The following is a 22,404-nucleotide window of genomic DNA, read 5'->3' on the forward strand; positions in this document are numbered from 1 at the left end:
AAGGGAAATCGCTAAATCGACATAAAATGTTATGCTGATCGAGAATATACAGTGGTGGCCATATCATATGCAACTGAAATCTAACCTTTACCAAAAACCGTGAAAAAATTTTCTGAAAACAAAATTATGCAATTATTTTTTTAAATATTATTTTTTATTGCTTGTAGTTTAAGAAAAAAACATATACTCCATAGATATTCAATTCATTTATAAAAAAAAATTAGAAAAAGATATTCAGTCTTATTATGAAGTGGCCAAAACATATGCAACTAATTAAATCGAGCTCAGTAAAGTGCAAATAAAGTTAATATTTTGTTGCAAATCCGTTGTTGTCGATTACAGCCTGACATCTTCGAGGCATTGACGCTATATGATTGTCAATGACGCTTTTTGGGATTGATTTCCAGGCATCTTCCAGCCGGCAAAATAAAACATCTAAACTTGTACAATTTTCTCGATCAATTTTTTTGTTTACAATTTCCCACAGATTCTCTATTGGGTTTAAATCTGGGGATTGGGGTGGCCATTCCATTACCGTAACTCTATTATCGGCAAACCACGATTTGACCACCTTCGAAGCGTGTTTGGGGTCGTTGTCCTGTTGAAAGACCCACCGCAATGTCATATTATATTCTGCGTATGCGAGCATTACCCTTTGCAATATGTCTTTATACATAAATCTATCCATAATACCAACAATTCTATGCAGTGGGCCAACTCCAGCACCAGAAAAACAACCCCACACCATTATATTGCCCCCTCCATGATTGACCGTTTTTTTACAGTAACGTGCTTCGAGTCGTTTTCCTTCTGGTCGCCTTACATAGCACATGCCATCGCTACCAATGATGTTAAATTTGGACTCATCACTAAATAATATAGTTCTCCATTTACTTTCTGTCCAATTTATATGAGCTTTAGCAAATTCCAAACGCTTTTTCTGGTTTCGCTTGAATATCAGTGGTTTTTTTGCAGGACGTCTTGCGCAGAGGGAGGCTTGTAAAAGTCTTCTACGGATGGTGCGAGCAGAAACTGGCAACTGAAATCTTTCCACTATCTTAGAGGATGATATAAATGGGTCTTTTTTCACGTGTCTGATTATTAATTTGTCCGTCCGATCGCTTGTTTTTCGACTTCGACCACCACGGTGTATAACAGAGACTTGTGATTTTTTTTTGTAATTATTAATGATGCGCGATATGGAGCTTTTATGAACGGTATATTTCTCGGCAATACATTTTTGTGATAATCCAGAAGAATACGCAGTCACAATTCGTTGTCTGAGCTCAAGTCCAAATTTATCGCGTGCCATTTTTGAACAAACTCTATTTTAGCTTTGTGAAAAAAGCAACGCAATAAAAATGTGAAGGTAGCTTTAAATCTCTTTACGTAGTGTCTCTAGCTAATAATAAGAAGAACAATAGAACAAACGAAATTGTAAAAATGCCGTTATTTAAACCAAATATATAAAGTTGCATATGTTTTGACCACACCAAATTTCATATTTGTCAACAAAACACCTGTAAACATAGAGATGTAAACAAAAGATGCACATTTTGATAATAATTTGAAATCGTAAGAACGTATTGACTATAATTAACCCACCTTTATATACTTCGTTGTGAAATTTACAAATTTATATAGCCTTTTAACGTAGATGAATCTTAGTTGCATATGATATGGCCACCACTGTATATACTTTGTGGGGTCTAAAATATATATTTCGAGGTTTTACAAACGGAATGATAAACTTAATATACCCTCAATACTATGTTGGAGGCTATAAAAATATATACTCCTCTTCGGAAATGACCTCCATGTGATTGATTCTCTTCATAAATTTATATTTCATTCGAGTAAAATATTAATTATTCAAATAAATCCCTGCACTTTATGTTCCGTTTCCTATTTTTTCTAGTATGATGATGGATGGCCTGTTTCCCAGTTGAAATAATATTTTTTTTCATATAATTTCAATATTAACGAGCGTTTTACAACGCCAAACACCATTCACTTGAAATGTGATTATTCTGAACAATCATCCATCCATCTATCCAGGCTAGAAGATTTGTGGTTGTTAGAGATGTGATTTTTAAAAATAACTTCACGTTCACGTTTTTCCACCTCTTATGTTTTTCCAAAACTTGATTTATTTTTAGAATCTGATTTTTTCAAAGGAACATCATCATCATCGCCATGTGAGTTGAGTTGTATTGTTGCACACAGACAGACAGTTATGGCGGGCATAAAAAATAATCCCAAACCGTTGGAGGCCTATTTTGAATTTCCGACATTTATTTAAATTGTAAAATAAATTCAAAAGAAATTGAAAGATAACACTGTCATTACAAAATAATTAATGTGAATCCAATTTTTTTTATTTGTTAATACCATTCCAAAATCTATTCATCAAAAATGAGCCATTTATTCAGTTTTATTTAAGTGTTGTTGTACATTAATTCCATACGATTGCATTTCATGTTGGTTGCTGGTATTGGGATTTGGTTGAGGAAATGGTCAAACACTCTCACTGACCTTAAGCGGATGTTTTGAATATGGAAGAAGCAGACCCGTCAATAAATATATAAATGCATGTTAATTATTCCAAAGTTTGTTGGTTTCTGTTTTATGGTAGGTCTTAAATGGGAAATTGCGTATTTTCGTAATGCGTGCTGTTTGTTCTGGGCTGGGGTGGGGTATGGTAACAAATCGAAAGTTCATAATATGTAATGAGGGGGGTATGTGGAAATCAAAACATTACAGAGTGGCATGAGATTTTGAAAATTAATAATAAATTGAATTGAAAAACTGTTTTGATAATCAAAAAAATATGGAACCATGGTTCCATGCATCAAATCCCATATTTATTGGCCCTCAATACAATATTTTTGTCGAAAAATATGCGAAATAAATCTTCATATTTTGACCATGAATGGCTGGGCTACGATGGGCTTCCTCACAGTCGTGACGTGATGATTTACGCAAAAAAATATATAAATCAAATAATTACTTCATATTCTCTCTCACTCTCTGTCTCTCTCTCTCTCTCTGTGGAGGTCATTTAAATAAATGCCATATGAGGTCATTTGTTATTCTTCCGAAATGGGGAAAAAAGGAGAAGCCCATCTTTTTCTGTGCAAAACGCGCACATAATCAAATTAAAATTTAAGTATTTAATTAATTTTTCAATTGTGACTACTATTCACACAGACAGTTTTTGATCTTGATGATGAAGAGCAGTTGTGCATGATTCGTATTATTATGATTGTTATTAATGGCCTTCTTTGTATTCTTATTATTTTCCAGCACCAGCCCGGGTACTCTACAAGATGTGACAATGGACAATCCATGTAAGTATTTTAAAACAGATGTGCAAACGAAGAATTTAATTTCATCTTTTGATTGTATTTTGTAGCCAGGAGAAAGAGGTTTTCAAACAGGCAAAGGGCAGCCCAATCAATATGGGGACTTGAGTTTTGTAACAGATCAAGGCGAAGACTAATGGTTTTTGCAATATAGCTTTGAGAATTATGCTCAAAATGCAGCTTTCTTTGAGAATTCACAAAAAGCCAAAGTTATTTTTATGAAGAAAATGCATTCAAACTAACGTATTTGTGGGGGAGGTACCAGAAGGAGTGGACCAATATTGTCCATCTCCAAACTCGATCTAAGTTTGACAAAAATAATACCATGTACCAAGTTTGGATGAAATCGGATACTTCAGCCAGACAGATGGACGGATCGACTCCAAATGTCCTGAAATGGATTTGGTTCAAAGAGACTTAGGGTCTAATACCGTTATTTCGATGAGGCACTTTTTGGTCATGTCAAATGATATATCTACCCTCTCTAGCCATACGGCCGAGAGTATAAAAATCAGGTTTTGATGATAACTTTTTTTTGAGAGAAATGGATTTTGAAGAAATATTCCAATGTTTCATTTTAATAGAAATAGAACTGCAAGCAACCGCTGTGTCTAGTTATGTAGGGTATCAAATCGTCATGTATGGCAATTTTCCTATTTCAAAAAAGACCTCAGAACTACCCTTAAAAATATAAAAATTTAAAAAAAATGATGACAAAAAGAATTTTTTTTCCATTTGCCGGCATCTTTACGATGATGGTCATACATTGTATATTAGGTTGGGTCAAATTGTTTTGAGTAAAAAACATTTTTTATTTTTTTCAAAATACTACGGTATCCCGAACAAACAAGCCACACTGTTCTATTTTTTTATTGTCTCACATTTTTTTACAACCTTTAGATCCAGGATTTAATAAGGCTTCCTTGCAGATTTGGAAAGTTCCTTCTTCCCCCTTCCACATTTTTTTGAAATTTTCTAATTGTAATTCCAACGGATTCCAAGTTGATTTAAATAAATCGATTTTAATAAATCGCTTTCTTGTTGAAATTTTGACAGAGAAAAACATTGACCCACCCCATTGTACATCTTTCTGCAGTTATTTTTTTTACTCATTCTTTAATGCTTTCCATTCACATATCGATAAATTTCAAAGTATAAATGTGGAATTTAAAAAATATGAACTGAAATCATGGTCATTTCCTAAAAAAAAATTGTTGGCAAAGACTCAAAAAATTCCAAACGAATGAGGGTGTAAGGCAAATAAATATAACATAAGTGGCAAATTTGAGTAAAAGAACACAATGATGAAGGGTATGGATGGATGGATGCTGGCTGGCTAGCTAGCTGGCTGTCTGCCGCATGTCCACTTAATATTCATATTTTCTTACAAACACCACGTGTGTTGACTTTCACATTGTTTGGACCGACATGTAAAGGGCCGATGTGTGTTTTTTCTTTCATTGATGGGGTTCATTGTTGTTTTGAACTTTGTTAATAATTTTTAGTCAAAGCAAATGTGATTAGTTACATAGATAATTACACTTGGTTACAAAATTTTAGAATAACATTAATATTTAAATTTCATTGTGTCATGCTATACATAACCTAAAAATACGACTTAATGCATAAATTACGACTTTTTATGAACGATAGGAATATATTACAAGTTTAGCTGCCTTATTCAAAATATATAAGTTTGAAATTTGACAAAAAAGAAACAAGTAAAAAAGCTGGAAGTTCGGCCTTTGAATATACCACCATTTGGAACGAATTTGGCGATTGACTGACAATTTTCTGTCTTAGGCTATAGTACCCATTACGAACTTCAAATGCGAAATTTGAAATATTTCCGGTGAATAATATCGCTAAAATCATCAAAATACCGAATAGCAGGAGGTGGCTTTATATGGGGGCTATACGAAAACGTGGACCTGCACAGACAATTTTCTGTCATAGGCTGTAGTATCCGTTACGAACTTCAAATACCAACTTTGAAACAATTCCGGTGAATAATGTCGCTAAAATCATCAAAATACTGAATATCGGGAGGTACCATTATATGGGGGCCATACGAAGACGTGGACCTGCACAGACAATTTTCTGTCATAGGCTGTAGTATCCATTACGAACTTCAAAATCCAAATTTGAAACAATTCCGGTAAATAATGTCGCTAAAATCATCAAAATACCGAAAATAGTACCATTCTATGGGGGCTGTACCGAAACATGGACCTACAAGGCCCATTTTCAATACCAAAAGTCCTGCAGACATAATGTACATTTGAGTAAAATTTTATCAACCTTCTACATTGCGTTCGGAAGCTAGATTTATTTCCAGGGACGGACGGACATTGCTAAATCGACATAGAATTTTATTATTTATTCAAGAGTATATATATACTTTGTGGGGCCTAAAATGTATATTTCAAGGTGTTACAAATGGAATGACAAACTTTATATACCCTCCATATTATGGTGGAGGGTATAAAAATTCTATCTTTGACTATTTAGCCAACTCGAGACCAATTTCATGTCAGCAAATATGTAGAATAATGTTACCATGTTTTTGACTCAAATATGGATCTCCTTCTGAAAAAATAAAAAAAATGTGCTTTTAATGTTCATTGAACTAACCTCAATTGGCTACCTCGTGAAGAAAAGTTTTCGTCTTTCATGTATTTTGATCCCTAAAAGTCTAATTTCTTAAACCAACAACTTTTTCAATATCAGCTGACAGCAATTCTCTTTGGGTAATACACGTCTGTTTCCAGCTAACATTCCCGTCAAATTGATCTGTGGTTCTCTTTTTAACGAAATCCTCCTTGGTATTTCATCCTTCAAATATATCCCTCAATTCTTCACATTAAGCTGTAATACTTGGCTTAATATTTTTTCAATATCCCTCAATGTTCCTGAACATTAAATTCATTGCATTTTCACAAATTCCTCTGACTTTCCCACATCAAATATAAAAACACTATCAAAATCAACTTCTCTGATGGCTGGCTCTCTTGGTATTACAAAAAATTTAAATTCTTAAAATTTTTCTCTCTGTCTCTTCATTGTTTTAATATCTCAACCTTTAAAAAGAGCACAGCTTCTGTAACGCCACATTAATTAATAAAACGATTCTGTATGTGGCTGGCTGACTGACTGACAGGCGTTTGGGGGGAAATATCTGAAAATTCATTTGTGGCAGACATCGTCTGTGTTATAATTGTTGTTGTTGTTGCAGTGCTGCTGCTTGTTTTTTCTTTTAATTTCCATTTAAACTAAACAACACCACCCCCACGGATCTTTTTTTAGTTCAACCAAAGAAAAAAAACTTTTGATCATTACTTGTCGTGCCTTAAAACAACATAGTTTTGAATAAAATGTAAAGCGAAAATAATTTTGAAATTAAATTGAAATAAAAAAAAATTCTCATAAAAACTTAATTTCAAAAAAACAACGGGAAATCAAAACGGAAAATTTGCTCAACTGGAAAATTCGTTAAAGATTTGTTTTCAATAACAAAAATAATGCAAAGAAATTGCATAATAACAAATAGCAGCAGCAATAAAGAAGGCAACAACGGAAATGATTATAATTTATTAGAAGATTTTGAAAAGACACAGCCGCCCTCATTTTGTTGGCCAGATAATCGCCCCGTATCACTTCAGGGTAGATGTGCAATGTTTATATTTCGTTGACCACTTCGTTGCAATCTATTAATTGTGATTCTTTTTTTTTTATTTCATTACAGATGGTGTGGGCTATCGTTCACCCTGTGTCAGCCTACAGCAGCCATTCCAAGGCTCCACCTCTCCGGCGGGCCAAGGCAGATCTGTAAGGGAATTTGAGGAACAGATGGCCACATTGCGCAAGGAGAATTTCAATTTAAAATTGCGTCTGTATTTCATTGAGGAAAGTATACCAGGCTATCAGCAGGCCTCAAATTCCAGCGAGGGCCAGGAGACCCTTATGAAACAGCTCATTGATGTGCGAGTCGAAATGGAAATTTTGCGCAAAGAAATCCAGGAAAAACAGGATCTCCTGAAAGAAGCCGCCCAGGCCATGACACAAATGGAGAAGATACAAAAGGACACCGAGCTGAGATATCAGGAAATGATTGATGAACTTAAGCAAAAGATACAGTACATGGAAATGGATCGTGAAATGGAAAAGGCAAAGTCGGGACATGTCAACACGGAATCGATGAGTGATTTACTGGGACGTTCAGAGATCCATGAAAACATGAATGCCTTGCAAAGGGTGGGTCCTTAGAAACAATTAAATAATTTAGTTTTATAATAATTTCTTGTTGTTTTATAGATACGCGATCTGGAATCGTTATTGAAACAATCCGATGAAAAGCTGGAAGATTTCCAACAGCAAATAACCAAACTGGATGAAATCTTGGCCAAGCGTGATGAAACCATCCAGGAGTATGAGGAAAAAGTCAAGGAACTGGTCTTCCAAAATGCCGAGCTATTGGAATCGGTGGAAAATCGTGATCTAGAATTGGCCACGAAAGAGGTAATTAGTTATTCCAATAAAGAGTTGCGGCAGCATAATCATCAACCCATTGATTTATAAGCCAAAAAATAATTTTATAACTTTCCCAAGCGTTCCATAAAAGGTCTACGTTCCGCAAATGCTGAACTTAAATCTGAAAATGAAAAACTCGTCCTAGCATTGCAAAGCACTCGGGACAATTTCGGCAAAGAAATGTCCAATATTAAAGAATATGAGAGCCAAATGCGTCAACAGCAAGAAACCTTAACAAAAATGCAAGTAAGTCCAAGAAGCAGTGCTGGGTGTCCAGGTGGAAAGTTAAGGGGGATTTGTATATAGAGGGTGAGATAAAAAAAAAAACTGCAACCAAGTCAAAGGCCATAACATTTTTGTTTAAAATTTCATTGAATGAAAGCAAAAATGTCGGAAATAGCATCAAATTTTGGTATAAGTGTAGATTTGTTCGAATTCGTGCCGAATTATGGCCTTCAAACTGCCAATGAAACCGTCACAAGCTGCTCTGCGGTAGTTTGGCCCATTCCCCGCGGAAGCGCTAGCTTGAGGTGTTCGACACTTGGGTATTTTTTAGTGCCAACCTTGCTTTCCAAAATACTCCGGGCACAATAGTCCAACGGATTGGTATCCGGAGATTTTGGTGGCCATTGTGCTCTGGAAATGAAGTGAGGAACCTTATTTTGTAACCATTCTTGGGTGACACTTGCGGAGTGCGATGGTGCTGAGTCCTGTTGGAATGTCCAAGGTCTGCGGCCAAAATGTTTGCTTGCGCCCAAGGCTTTAATACACCCTCCAGAATATTTTCGCGATAATATACGGCATTTATTCTGATGCCACGATCGATTAATACGAGCGGAAAGCACCTATCGGCTGTTATGGCGGCCCACACCCACACCATTACCATGGCCGGCGCTTGAGTTCTGGTGGCCAACCTAAGGTGGACATTTTCACCTGACCTCTTTGGCAAGAAAACACCAGCGGATCATTTTGTTTGTTTACAAACTGCTGCTGGACAACGAATGTTTTCTCATCGGAGAAATCCAAATTCGACAGTTCGACATTCGACATTCGAAGTAACTCTTTAGCTCTTTTGAGTCTATTTTCTTTCGGTTGCGGTGTAAGTTCTTGCACTTTTTGCAATTTCAATGGCTTTACCCCGAGCTCATTTTTCAATGCCATTTGCCGAATGGAATATTGCGGTATGTTCAGCTCACGAGCCATTTTTCGGCCACTGTGACGCGGGTTTCGATCAAGTCGCTTCTTTACTTTTCGAACCATTTCCACTGATGTTGCTGTTTTCTTCCGTCCACTTCCTTGACGTGGGGCTACGCTACCAGTATCGTGTTAACGAGCGATGGTACGAGACAAAAGATTTTTTCACATTTAAATGCTGGAGCCCTCTAACGATGGCCACTTGTGGTTGGTTTTCCAGCCAAATATAAAGAAATCGCACTCTCTCGTTTGAATTCCATCACGAATAACTTTTTTCCGGGAAAACTCTCACCAAAATGCTTTTGTACGCTTGTAAACAATATAATGAGCTGTCACTGGAATAATTTTAAGAGCTATTGGACGAGCTGGCTTAGAAATGACAGCACTCTGAAGTTGGTTGCAGTTTTTTTTTTTCATCTCACCCTGTATACATATGTGGCTAAGGTGGTGGTTTTTGTTTGTCCCTGCAGTCATTTAAAAAAGCCTTCACACATATCCATTCAAATTGATCTGGCGATGGTCTGTCAGGGCCTTCCGTAGGCAATAAATAAAGGATCTTCTAAGCTATATTTAAGGGGAGGTTTTTAATTTTTTTTTTTTTTGAGTTATATAGACATGAAATGCCATATTTGCCTCTCTGTAGAATAACTCTTTCTTTTTCAAATCCATCGTTTGTGCTATACTATCTTTTGCAATATCAAAAGTGTTTATGTCTCACTTTTTTCGATGGAAATTGTTCTCTAAATCTTTAAAGCTTCACATTCATTTGTTCATTAAATCATATTAAAACATCTGCTTTAAAAATTTTGCATTTCTAACCAATCATCACTTCTTTATTCATTCATGCAATTTCATTGATGGCTTGGTATAAACACATGTGTCGGGTTTCTGCATCCTCATCTCATAATCCCACAATCACAACGAACAAAAGACCACCATTTCCATTAAAACTGCCAATACTGAACGTTTATTGGAACGCATACAGGATTATGAACAGATTGTAACGCGAATGAATATCGAACGAAATATTGTAAAACGTGAAAATCAATTTTTTAAAATGATGATCGATAAATTAAGCGCTGCCCGAAAAGACGACGAAGAACTAATGAATCATAAAAAGAATTTCCTGCCTAATCTCAATTTTAAATTCAATTATTTGGGTTTGAACAAACAAAAGAATTTCGAGACAAATTGTTGTCCACGACGGCCAGCCAAGAGATTGCAAGAAGATGTAGACAAACAAACATTTAATTTTCAACAAAAACTATGTTTCAATATTTGCTGCAATCGGGAATGCTGTCGTCAAAAGAAACCAGCGATTAATAATAATTGTGGGCAAGTAAATTCCCAGGAAAATGACCATGAACCTTCCGATAGCCTCATGGAAACAAATATTCCCATAAGGTATACCATAAGTGATACAAGTCTCTTTAGTCAATATCAAAATTCTAGCAAATCAGTGAAACCGCAATGTCTTCTTTGTAGCGAGAGTAAAACATTTTATTTGGATAGAAATGCACTTTTAAATGTGAGTAGTTCCTGAAATGAAACAATCATATTCATTGTCAAATATATATGTGTATTCAAAAGATTCCAAAATTGAATGATAATCGTTATCAATGGAGCATGAACAATAATAATGAACAGCAGCAGCTGCAGCAAGATGGTCTGAATTGTCTTTACTCAAAATTTGGCACATCTTTTCCGTGAGGGATTTTTTTTTTTGCTCAAGAACTTCCAGTTGTTTTGAACATTTTCCCATGTTGATTCAAATACCCATTACAAAATATGTATGTATATATTTTGAGCAATTTTTTGTCACATCCTTTTTATTTTTCTTTATTTTTGAATAAATTTAACATATTTTGTAATATTTTTGAAATATTGTTGATATGCATTGTCAAAATATCCCCAAATAGCAGAGTTTACAATTTGTTCGTTTCCGTTAGGGTTGCCCCTAGAAGTAAATGTGTAATCCGAAGGTCTATTTGGATTTGAAGGAGTTGGGGCCTATTTGATCAAAAGTTTTTTTTATCCATATAGAAGGGTACATCTTCTCTGGTATAGCGAACGATTAATTTTATTGCCAAATATACCCAAAAATTTTAAAATTCCGATAAGATTTTCAAAAAATAGTCTATGGATATAAATTTGGTTGTCATAGTTTCGCCACCTTTTAAACTCTGCAAAATTGGTTCGAGTACAATAAAAGAAACCTCTTTGGTGTGGGCCTCTATGGCAAACAGTGTTGTAAAAATAAAAGAAAACAAGAAAAAAAGCTGTAAGGACCTACATAAGTAACTTTTGACATATGCCGTTACAATATTCAAATGCGAAACTTGAAAAAAAAAATCGGGGAATAATGTAGCTAAATTCATCAAAATATAGGGATGCACCATTTTATGGGGGCTATAGCACAACGTGGACCTGCACGGACAATTTTTTGTCATAGGCTGTAATTTGAAACAATTCCGGTGAATAATGTCGCTAACATCATCAAAATACCAAATATCGGGAGGTTCCATTATATGGGGGCTATACGAAGACGTGGACCTGCATAGACAATTTTCTGTCAGAGACAGAAGTATCCATTACGAATTTCAAATACCAAATTTGAAACAATTCCGGTGAATAATGTCGCTAAAATCACCAAAATATCGAATATCGTATAGCCCCGTTATATGGGGGCTATATCATAGGCTGTAGTATTCATTACGAACTCCAAATGCCAAATTTGAAACAATTACGGTCAATAATGTCGCTAAAATAACCAAAATACCGAAAATAGGGAGGAGCCCTTATATGGGGGCTATACCAAAACGTGAACCTGCACAGACAATTTTCTGTCATAAACTGTAATATCCATTACGAACTTCAAATACCAAATTTGAAACAATTCTGAGGAATAATGCCGCTTAAATCGCCAAAATACCGAATATCGGGAGGTACCGTTATATGGGGACTATACCAAAACGTGGACCTACTTGGCCCATTTTCAATACCAAAAGTCCTACAGACATAATATACATTTGAGTAAATTTTTATCAACCTACTTCATTTTGTTCGGAAGCTAGAGTAATTTACACAGGCGGACGGACGGACATCTCTAAATCGCCATATAATGTTATGCTGATCAAGAGTATTTATACTTTGTGGGGTCTAAAATGTATATTTCGAGGTATTACAAACGGAATGAAAAACTTAATATACCCTCCATACTATGATGGAGGGTATACAAGTTCGAACAATTCTAGTAAAAGAAAAGAACTGAAAAGAAGTAGCTTCTGGTAACTGGCATTTATTTGGTTAAACAAAACCAAAGTATATCCAAATTTGAGAAGACTTTGTGGAGCTTGGAATGCTTTTTACTGGAATCATAACCACCAGAGAATTTGAGGACTGTTCGTATTGAGTTTGTCCCGAAGAATACTAGAGATGTTGGAGATCTGGCCAAATTCTTATCCAAGTAATATCGACGGTTGCAAAATTGTCCCGCGTAAAATCAAAAGTTTTAGTCGACATCTCGTATGGACTTTAGCCAAACTTTTGATTGGATTAATTGTCATTGGCAAAAAAACTGAATTTGAGTAGATTTGGTCGACGAAATTCTGATTTCCTGAAAAAAGTGGCGGAATTTCGTTTTTTTTTTTTTTTTTGTTTTTTTTTTTCGGATCATACAAATTGGAGAATTGAAGACTGTTCTAATTGAATTCGAACCGAAAAGCGTCAGACACTTTAGATAGCTCACTGAAAGATGGCTGACGTGACCTCGGAATATATCTTCTAACCCAAAGTTGGTGGAAAATCTGACTTCGTAAAAAAATCTGTATAAAATTCTATCCAAAAGTTGGTGGAAAATTTGACATTTTAATTAGTTTAATTTGTTTAAATCCGAAAAATCGGAGGATTGAGGGCTGTTCTAATTGAATTCGACCTGAAAAGCATCAGATAGCTGACCGAAAGATGTCTGACGTTACCTCGGAATACTATTCTAACCCTTAGTTGGTGGAAAATCTGATATTTCGTAAAGATTTCTGTCTAAGATTGTGATCAAGAAAGGATCAAGTTTCTTTCTAAGGTTTTACTTTTTTGTCTTGAGACCTTAATTTCCTTGCAATACTTGGGTATTAAACTCAGTTTTTTCATTCTACGTATAACTCCAATGTATTGACTATATAATTTCTTGGAAAGGGATCATTTATTTGTTCTCTTCCATCGCATTTTACTTTCCATTCATCATTTTCAGCACAGCTCACTCAAAATCGCATTTTTCACACAACATTCACAATGGGTTGATGGTTATGGTGAACATTTTCAAGATTTCATTGAATTTTTAATAACTCATAAATCCCATTCTTCTCCTTTGAAAAACAGACCCAACAGCTAAAACAGGATTTGCAAAAATGTAAAATGGAAGTGGCGGATAAAATGTGTTTGGTGCAGGAATTGGAAGATAAACTGAGCAATCGCGACCAACTGTACGACAAGGCACGTTTTACCATACAAAAATTAATGTTGCACATTAAAAATCAGCAGGCTGAAATAAATCGTCTCAAGAATCACAATTCCAGTCAGTCTTCGTCGACGAATAACAATAATAACAACAACACGGCCAATAATGACAAAGAGGTGAGTTAAAACAACAAAACTTTAAGGCACATCGTAAAACTTTGTTTATTTTTCTTTTTAGAATGCTAATAGTGCCGTTGGCTTAAGTGGCCTAGAGGTTACCGGTTTCTGTCCCTCGCTCAGTGATTCAGATGCCATACAAGATGTCATGCCATTGGCCCAAAAACAAAAATATGAAACAATTATTCAGGAACAGGAGACGGTTATTGAAACCTTGAAGGCAGATATTAAAAAGAAAACGGCTGATCTGCAGGTAAATGTAACACAAAAGGAAACTTGAAGAAATAAAATATATTGCCCAGGATAAAATGATCAAATACGCTATCATATTTTACTTTCAATTCCAAGTAACCCATTTTTTTAATCCTTTCCAGCATTTCGTCAACAAAGAGTTGTGGGAGAAGAATCGTGAAATAGAACGTCTCAATAAAATCTTGAACAACAATTCTGCCACAAATGGTAGCCCCACGTCCCCGAAAAATAACAATACCAGCAATAACAACCTGAGTCAAGAAGGTGCTGGTGGTGAGCTGCAGCAATCCTTTTCCGATGTGGAATATGCCAAGGCTGTGCAACGCAATAAGCTATTGCAACGTAAAGTCGATATTTTACTACAACGTTTAGGTTCGGAGCGCAATGCCGATGCTGTTATTTCACAATTACGCACCGAACTGAAACAGGCTCGGGCCGATGCTGAGCATGCTGAAAAATGGCGTCGCCAATGTGGAGATTTATGTGCCACACTGTCAACACGTTTGGAGGAGCTGGCTGGCTTCCTGAATTCCCTGCTAAAACACAAAGATGTCTTGGGTGTTTTGGCCGTGGAGAAACGTAAGGCAATGCGTCGGGCTGTCGATCGCAGTCTGGATTTGTCCAAGAGTTTGAATATGACTCTCTCCGTTTCGGGTCTTTCCATGATTGACCACTCACTGGCTGAGTTACACAATTTGTCAGATATTCTCGGGGATGTTGAGGCTGGTCTGGCAAATGAAACATTTAATTCTCACGAAGAGTTACATGCCGTCAGCTGTGTCAGTGGCCAACAACAGCCGTCCATTGAAAGTCTGAAGGCTGAAAATAAGGCCTTGAAAAAGGAATTGGATAAGCGACGCAATGCTGAAAACAAAAAGGAGAGAAGGTCCCTGCCACTCAGTGTCATGTTGGAGAATCGTGAAAGTGAATCAGAAGCCTGGTCAGAACCTGATCGCAAGGTTTCCCTGGCACGCATTGGCTTGGAGGACCACTCAGCCTCGTTAATGCCCCCAGCGGCAAAGGAACCTTCCTCTACCCAACAAGCCGAAACCGACAGTGATTACAGTGAATCCGGTCAATTGGATAGCCGCAATATGAAATCTTCACGTACCCAGGAACGTATCAATCAATTGGAACAAATAATACAGCAACGCGATAATCGCATACTCGAAATACAAAATCAATTAGCCGAGGCTGATAACATGCTGCGCAAAGAGAAAATGAAGGTAGAAGAATACACCGAAGAATTGGAGGAACTAAAGACGCGCAACAAAGAACTTCACGATGATTTGGTAGCTATTGGTTCCCATGAACCATCCACCACTGCCCACGATGAATCCATGCTATTGCAGCAAATTGAAGAGAAATCTCGTTCCCTGGAAAAAATGCAAGAGGAACATGAACGCCTGATAATGGAGTCACGTTTGGCAGAAATGCAAATCAATTCGCTAAAGGATGAAATGGAAAATATGAAAATGAGACACGATGAGGCCATGCAAAAAGCCAACGAACAACAGAAACAACAATTGGCCATGTTGCGACAAGAAATGGATAACATTCTGCAGGAGTCACTGCAGGCCAAACAACAAGAAGTGGATGAGTGTCGCAAGCAATTGGGCGAATTGCAGCTGCACTTTATGGAGGCCCAACGCAACATAGAATGCCTGCAGGAGAATGAACATGAACTGAAACAAACATTGGTCGAGTCTGAGTTGACGGCCAGAAATTTGCAGAAACAAATCGATGAGAGCACCCTGAGAGCCTCCAAGGCCACAACAGAACGTGTAAAGGCTCTCAATGAAAAATTGCAATTGGAAAAACGTCTCGAGGAATTGTCTCAAGAATTGGCCGCATATCAAACGGAACGTAGTCAATTACAACAGCAAGTACAACAATTGGAGAATGAACAATCACAGCTAATGGAACGTTTGGCTGAGGCGCAACGTCTGGCCGAAGAGGCAGCTGCACAAACATCTAACCGAAATGTAGAAAAGAAGTCGGATGATACTTGCCAATCCGGCTATACATCTGAAGAAGTTCCCCTGACAATGGCAAGCGGTGCACAAACCGTCGCCCAACAACGTCTGGGTGAACAACGTAACGCCCAAAACTATTCACCCGACTTGGGTATAGAAAGTGATGCAGGACGTATATCAAGTGCCGAGCTGAGCAATGCCCAATTGCCGCTGCTGAAGACGGTGGAAATTAGTCCGAATAAGGAAAATCTAAATGTAACTGAAGGTGAGTTGGTGGCAATGTTTTGTAAATGGAAGGGAGATGCTTTTCTAGAAAAAAAAAAAGTTTTCTTTTGGGGGTGGGGGTCATCTGCTTCACTGGAAAATATGAAAGTATTTTTTTCAGAATACTTTGAAGTGAATTATTATTAATAGGTAATTGGGGAAATAATAATTTGGAGCGGTTCATTCAAAAATTTAGTAGGGTAAGATTCTGATGGCTTCTATGGGAGATCTTCTGGATTTTTTTTGTAGAAGATCACAAAGTAAGATTCCGATTGTCTTCAAATAACACACACCACAATTTTTTTTATTAATCCAAGTTCTGGGGTGAAGATGGGATACGTCGGTCCAATCCTTTTGGTACCTCCCCCACAAAGGGTCAAAATTTTGAATCACCAAAACGATCATAAAATCCGAAATAAGCATCCGAATCTCTTCAAATTACACACGTCACAATATTTTTATTAACCCAAGGTCTGGTGTGAAGATGGAATATATCGGTCCACTCCTTCTGGTACCTCTCCCACAAAGGGTCAACATTTTAAATATTCAAGAAGCTCATAAAACGCGGAATTAACTTTCGATTCCATTCAGAATTAGTACATCTCAATATTTCCATAAGCACAAGATCTGTTATAAAGATTATAGAGATCGGAATACTCCTTCTGGTACCTCCCACATAAAGGTTCACAATTTTGAATAACAAAAAAGGATCATAAAATCCGAAATAAACATCAAATTATCTTCAACGTACACACATCACAATCTTTTTAATAACCCAAAGTCTGGTGTGAAAATGAAATATATCGGTCCAATCCTTCTGGTACTTCCCCCACAAAGGGTCAACATTTTGAATATTCATGAGGCTCATAAAACACGAAATTAACATCCGATTCCATTCAGACTTGGTACATCTCAATATTTCCATAAGCACAAGATCTGTTATAAAGATGATAGATATCGGGCACCTCCCTCTGGTACCTCCCCCACAAAGGTTCACAATTTTGAATAACCAAAACGACCATATAAACCAAAATAAATAATCTGGTTCTCTTCAAATTATACACATTACAATCTCTTTGTTAGCTAAAGGTCTGGTGTGAAGATGTGAAATATCGGTCCACTCCTTCTGGTACCTCCCCCACAAAGGGTCAAAATTTTGAATATTCACGAAGCTCATAAAACGCGAAATTAACATTCGATTCCATTCATACTTGGCACATCTCAATATTTCCATCAAACCAACATCTGTTATAAAGATAGTGCAGATCTGACCATTCCTTCTGGTACCTCCCCCACAAGGAGTCAAAATTTTGAATAACCAAAACGATCATAAAATCCGAAATAAGCATCCGATTCTCTTCAAATTACACACATCATAATATTTTTATTAACCCCAGGTCTGGTGTGAATATGGAATATATTGGTCCACTCATTCTGGTATCTTGCCCACAAAGGGTCAACTTTTTGAATATCCATGAAGCTCATAAAACACGAAATAACCATCCGATTCCATTCAAACTTGGTACATCTCAATATTTCTAACAACACAAGATCTGTTATAAAGATGGTAGAGATCGGACCATTCCTTCTGATACCTCCCCAACAAAGGTTCAAAGTTCTGAATAACCAAAACGATTATGAAATCCGAAATAATTATCTGGTTCTCTTCATATTTTACACATCCCATTATTTCTACTAGCACAAGATCTGCTGTGAAGATGGGATATACTGGTCCACTCCTTCTGGTATCTCCCCCACAAAGGGCCATATCTCATATAAAGTATAGGAAGTAGTCGATATAGTCCAAATCTGGCACGTTGTAATATTTTTATCAACCTTAGGTCAGATACGAATTGGTCAATATTGTCCAACTGCTTCGGAACCTGCCTCATAACGGGTCAACAGTTTGAATAATCCGGAGGGATATATATCTGTCGGCAAAACCGATTGATAATATTTTACTTGTTAATCTTCCAATTAGGACTTTTGATTTTCTTTCGTGGTAATAACAGATGTTTTTGTAGACTAACTACTTCTATAACTTCTTGATGAAATATACATTATTGATACCCGGAAATCTTTTCTTAATAATAACCTATTATTTTTTCTTTCCAGAACCTTTGGATTCCAGTTTGGAAAATATCAAACCATCTAATTTACCACCCAATGCAGCTGCGGCGTCATCATCCAGTGCAGTTGGACAAGAAAATTTGGCCTTTAAGAAACACGATTGTGCCAAGGTAGAGCAAGAGAACGCTGAATTGCGTCGCAAATTGTTGCGCACAAAACGTGCCTTCGAAGACACCTATGAGAAATTGCGCAATGCTAACCAGCGCAAAGCACAAATCGAAAAAGACATTAAAAATCAAATACTCAAAACGCACAATGTCCTCAAGAATGTTCGTTCCAATATGGAAAATGAATTGTAACGACGATTTGTTATTTTGGCCATGGAAGAACATCGATCGTTAGTTGTCATCAAATAATGCCATAAACACTATCACACACACACAGCCACACCCATTAAAGACACTTGTTTTTTTAATTGATTGTTTAATTTTAATTTGTATTTTTTATAAAAAAAAAACTTAATTTATTTTCTCAATGTCATTACCTTTAATAATGTAGTTAGTTAGTTTTAGATGAGTATATATGTGAAACAAACAAAAAAAAACGAATGCAACGAACTTTCCTAATCCTGCTGGTAACCAGAAACCACCAACCAACACAAGACTTACATTTAATATCCTTCTCCAAATGCCATATAATTTTAAGTTTGTTCCATGTATTATTAATTATTACTACTTAAATTTAATGCCACACACACACACACCCATGTACTCACACACATACACCATAATACGACTCATGCCCTTAATTTTTGTTTGTAACGAGTTGAACGACCAACAAATAACCAAATCTACGATCATCATTCATATTGAATGAATTGTTTTCTCTGCAATGCACGATTTAAAAAAAAAAACTAATTTTTAATAACAAATAAATAAAACTTTACCCATTTCATAACCTCAAATCTTTTTTGCTTGTAATGTCTTTTTTTAGTTTTGTTTTATAGCTTTTTTGCGTGATTTTTTATTTTATTTTTAGCCTAATTGAAGTTATACTGATGCTGCGTGCGTTTCACCACCCACCACTGTCATCATCAACAAAATGCAATCCCCATCCAGAAACATTTTAACGATATTCGAAAATTTTTGTAAAAAAAGAAATACAAAACGAACGACCCAATTTCTTTTCTAATCGAGCTGTTGATGATTCTAAACTTCTTTCTTTCCATTTTGTTTGTGCAAGTATAATTTTGTCCATTTCAAAAGCAGAACAATTTTGCATGTACATTGTGTAAAGAAACCTAAATTATATTAATATTTATTGTACAGTCCTTATTCTCCTACACCTACCCAGCCCACCCCTTGTCTATTAGTTGTAAATAAAAGTACGAGTTTAAGTTTTATATCGAACAAAAAAATGTTAATACGAAATGAAATAATTAATAATAATATGAAATGTTATATGTAAAAAGTGGCAATGTGTTTTGTTTATTTTGAGGGGGGAAATAGAGGAAAATTTTGCTGAGAGAGGGTTTGATCTCAAACTCCAATATGTCAGCCTATATTGTTGAGAACAAGTTGGAATTTTAACTTTTGAACAAGAAGGAGATGCCTAGTATTTTTTGCACTGAATATTTTATACATTGTCGTTTCCTCGGTCCAGAAGCACCCTACACATCCAAATTTTATTATTTTCTGAAAAGGCTTTAAAAATCCAACTTCAAAAATTTTGAACATTGACACCTAAAACTACCAAAAACCAAACTTATTCACATTCTCTAAAGAAATTGGGTGAGTTTGGTGTTTATATTGGAAAGAAAGAACCTTTGAATTGAAGAATTTCTTTTTCATTTTTCAGTTCTTTAGATTCGATTGCAGAATTAAATCGCAAACCAAATTGAATATTTATTGTAAGGGAGCTAAACAACCCAATGAGTACACGACACGTAAAAACACCGCTGTTTTGTTTGGAGACTTTTTGGGCAATAAGTTTCAAAATTCAGAAAATACAAGACAGTATCAGTGAAATAGTATCAGTCGGTTTTTTTCGACAGATTTTTACCCCCAGCCTTGAGTTATTATTATTCAAACTGTTGACCCTTTATGGGGAGGTTCCTATACTTTATATGAGTTATGTGCAACATTTGGGAAGAAGTGGAAAAAGCGTGAGGTAACGGACCGAAGTATTCCATTTTCACCCCTCATCTAATACAGATAAAAATATTGATATGTGCAAAATTTGACGGAAATCGAACCTTTATATCCAATTTCATGCGAAATCATAAATTTCGATAAATTACATACTCATATCAGATTTCTTTTTAAGAGAATTATTTAGATATAGAAAGTTGTATAGAATCGCCGGCTTGTTTCGCAAGTTATGACAGATAAAAGTATTGGAAATTGTGACCCTTTGTAAGTGAGGTACAGGAAGGGGTTGGCAGATATCTATCATCTTCACAACAGATTTTGCGCCAACAAAAGTCTTTGGATGTGCGAAATTTGAAGAGAATTGGATGCTTATTTTGCTTTTTCTGAGCGTTTTGTTTTTTTTCTAATCTTGAACCCTATGTAGGAGAGGTACCAGAAGAAATCGTCCGATCTGTAACATCTTTATAACAGATCTTGTGTTGATGGAAATATTTAGATGTGCCAGGTCTGATTGGGATCGGATGTTAATTTCGTGTTTCATGAGCTTCATGCATATTAAAAATGTTTACCCTTTGTGGGAGAGGTACGTGAAGGAGTGGACCGATATATTCCATCTTCACACCAGACCTAGGGTTAATAAAAATATTGTGATGTGTGTAATTTGAAGAGAACCGGATGCTGATATCAGAATTTATGATCTTTTTTATTTAAAACGTTGAGCCTTTGTGGGGGAGGTACCAGAAGGAATGGTCCGATCTGTAACTTCTTAATTGCATATCTTGTGTTGAAAGAAATATTGAGATGTGCCAAGGCTGAATGGAATCGGATGTTAATTTCGCGTTTATGAGCTCCATAAATATTCAAAATGTTGACCCTTTGTGGGGGAGGTACCGATATGTCTCATCTTCACCCCAGAGCTTGGGTTAATAAAAATATTGTGATGTGTTAAATTTGAAGACAATCGGACAAATATATAAGAGTTACAAGTATTCAAAATGTTGACCCTTTTATGGGGGAGTTCCTTGATGGAGTTGACCGATGTTGTCCAACATCGCACCTGAAGTAGCACGGATGCAAATATTAAGATTGATAAAGTTGGAGCAAAATTGGATTATCCTTTATCTGTGCAGTATATTATTTTCTTTGAAAATGTTGACATTTTGTGGAGGAGGTACCAAAAAAAGTGGAGTAAGTTTGACAATAATATTACGATGTACCAAGTTTGTATCAAATCGGATACTCCCTTCGAGAGTTATCGTGCGCACCAGCTAGACAGACAGACGGACATCGCTAGATCGACTCCCAATGTACTGAAACGAATTTGATCCAAAGAGACCTAGGGTCTAAAACCGTTATTTTGAAGAGGAAAGTTTTGGCCGTATCAAATGATATATGATAACACCACATAGCGTATTGGGTGTATATTGAGGTCTTGCAAACGGAATGACATATTTATTATTCCCATCATTTTATGAAGGAGGGATTTGAAATAAAAAGTTCTTAAGCAACGTAGCGGCATTTCTGTTTGCCGGAACCTCTGCAAATCCTGTAATTGCAGTTACGACTCTGCTGGCTGTATCAGTGGCTTGACAAAAATTAAAGGTTAACTTTTTATGGCTATATTTTTCAGTGCCTGATGTGACTATTTTCAAGGCCCAGGCACGACTGATAGCGTCATGTGGTAAGGAAATTAAATAATTTGTAGTATGAAACTAACAGACTGCCCCATCTACATGTCAACGATGTTACGAAAAATCTCATGACAAATTTCAATACCATAGTTTCATTATTTGTATTCAGGTTCCCAATTACATAAGGAGTTGATATTTTAAAATTTCAATAAAAGACACTGACTGCATTACTTATCAATATTGCGATTTTTTTAATAATTTATTGTTGATAGTAATAAATTGCTGTTTCTTGTTGTAGATCTTAAAATTTTAAAATATAGCTTATTTTTATTAGAGAGATAGT

The 22,404-nt window shown here is 36.0% G+C and overlaps 1 protein-coding gene across 5 annotated transcripts in view; it reads left to right on the top strand.

Annotated features, from left to right (window-relative positions):
- Positions 1–19,244, top strand: part of LOC101892565 (centrosomin) — a 53,919-nt gene extending 34,675 nt beyond the window's left edge. For 3 of the 5 annotated variants that reach the window (XM_059128782.1, XM_059128784.1, XM_059128785.1), the window contains 8 exons: positions 3,307–3,350; positions 7,111–7,619; positions 7,680–7,883; positions 7,974–8,141; positions 13,464–13,718; positions 13,780–13,971; positions 14,093–16,211; positions 18,326–19,244. In XM_059128782.1, coding sequence (XP_058984765.1) covers positions 3,307–3,350; positions 7,111–7,619; positions 7,680–7,883; positions 7,974–8,141; positions 13,464–13,718; positions 13,780–13,971; positions 14,093–16,211; positions 18,326–18,639 — 3,805 coding nt within the window. In that variant the 3' untranslated portion in view covers positions 18,640–19,244. Of the gene's footprint in view, positions 1–3,306; positions 3,351–6,741; positions 7,029–7,110; positions 7,620–7,679; positions 7,884–7,973; positions 8,142–13,463; positions 13,719–13,779; positions 13,972–14,092; positions 16,212–18,325 lie in introns of those variants that run through there. The other 2 variants (XM_059128783.1, XM_059128786.1) reach the window with 2 other exon arrangements.
- The last annotated feature ends 3,160 nt before the right edge of the window (positions 19,245–22,404 follow it).

The sequence above is a fragment of the Musca domestica genome, unplaced genomic scaffold (genome assembly GCF_030504385.1).
Source record: "Musca domestica strain aabys unplaced genomic scaffold, Musca_domestica.polishedcontigs.V.1.1 58, whole genome shotgun sequence".
NCBI classification, from domain to species: Eukaryota; Metazoa; Arthropoda; class Insecta; order Diptera; family Muscidae; genus Musca; species Musca domestica.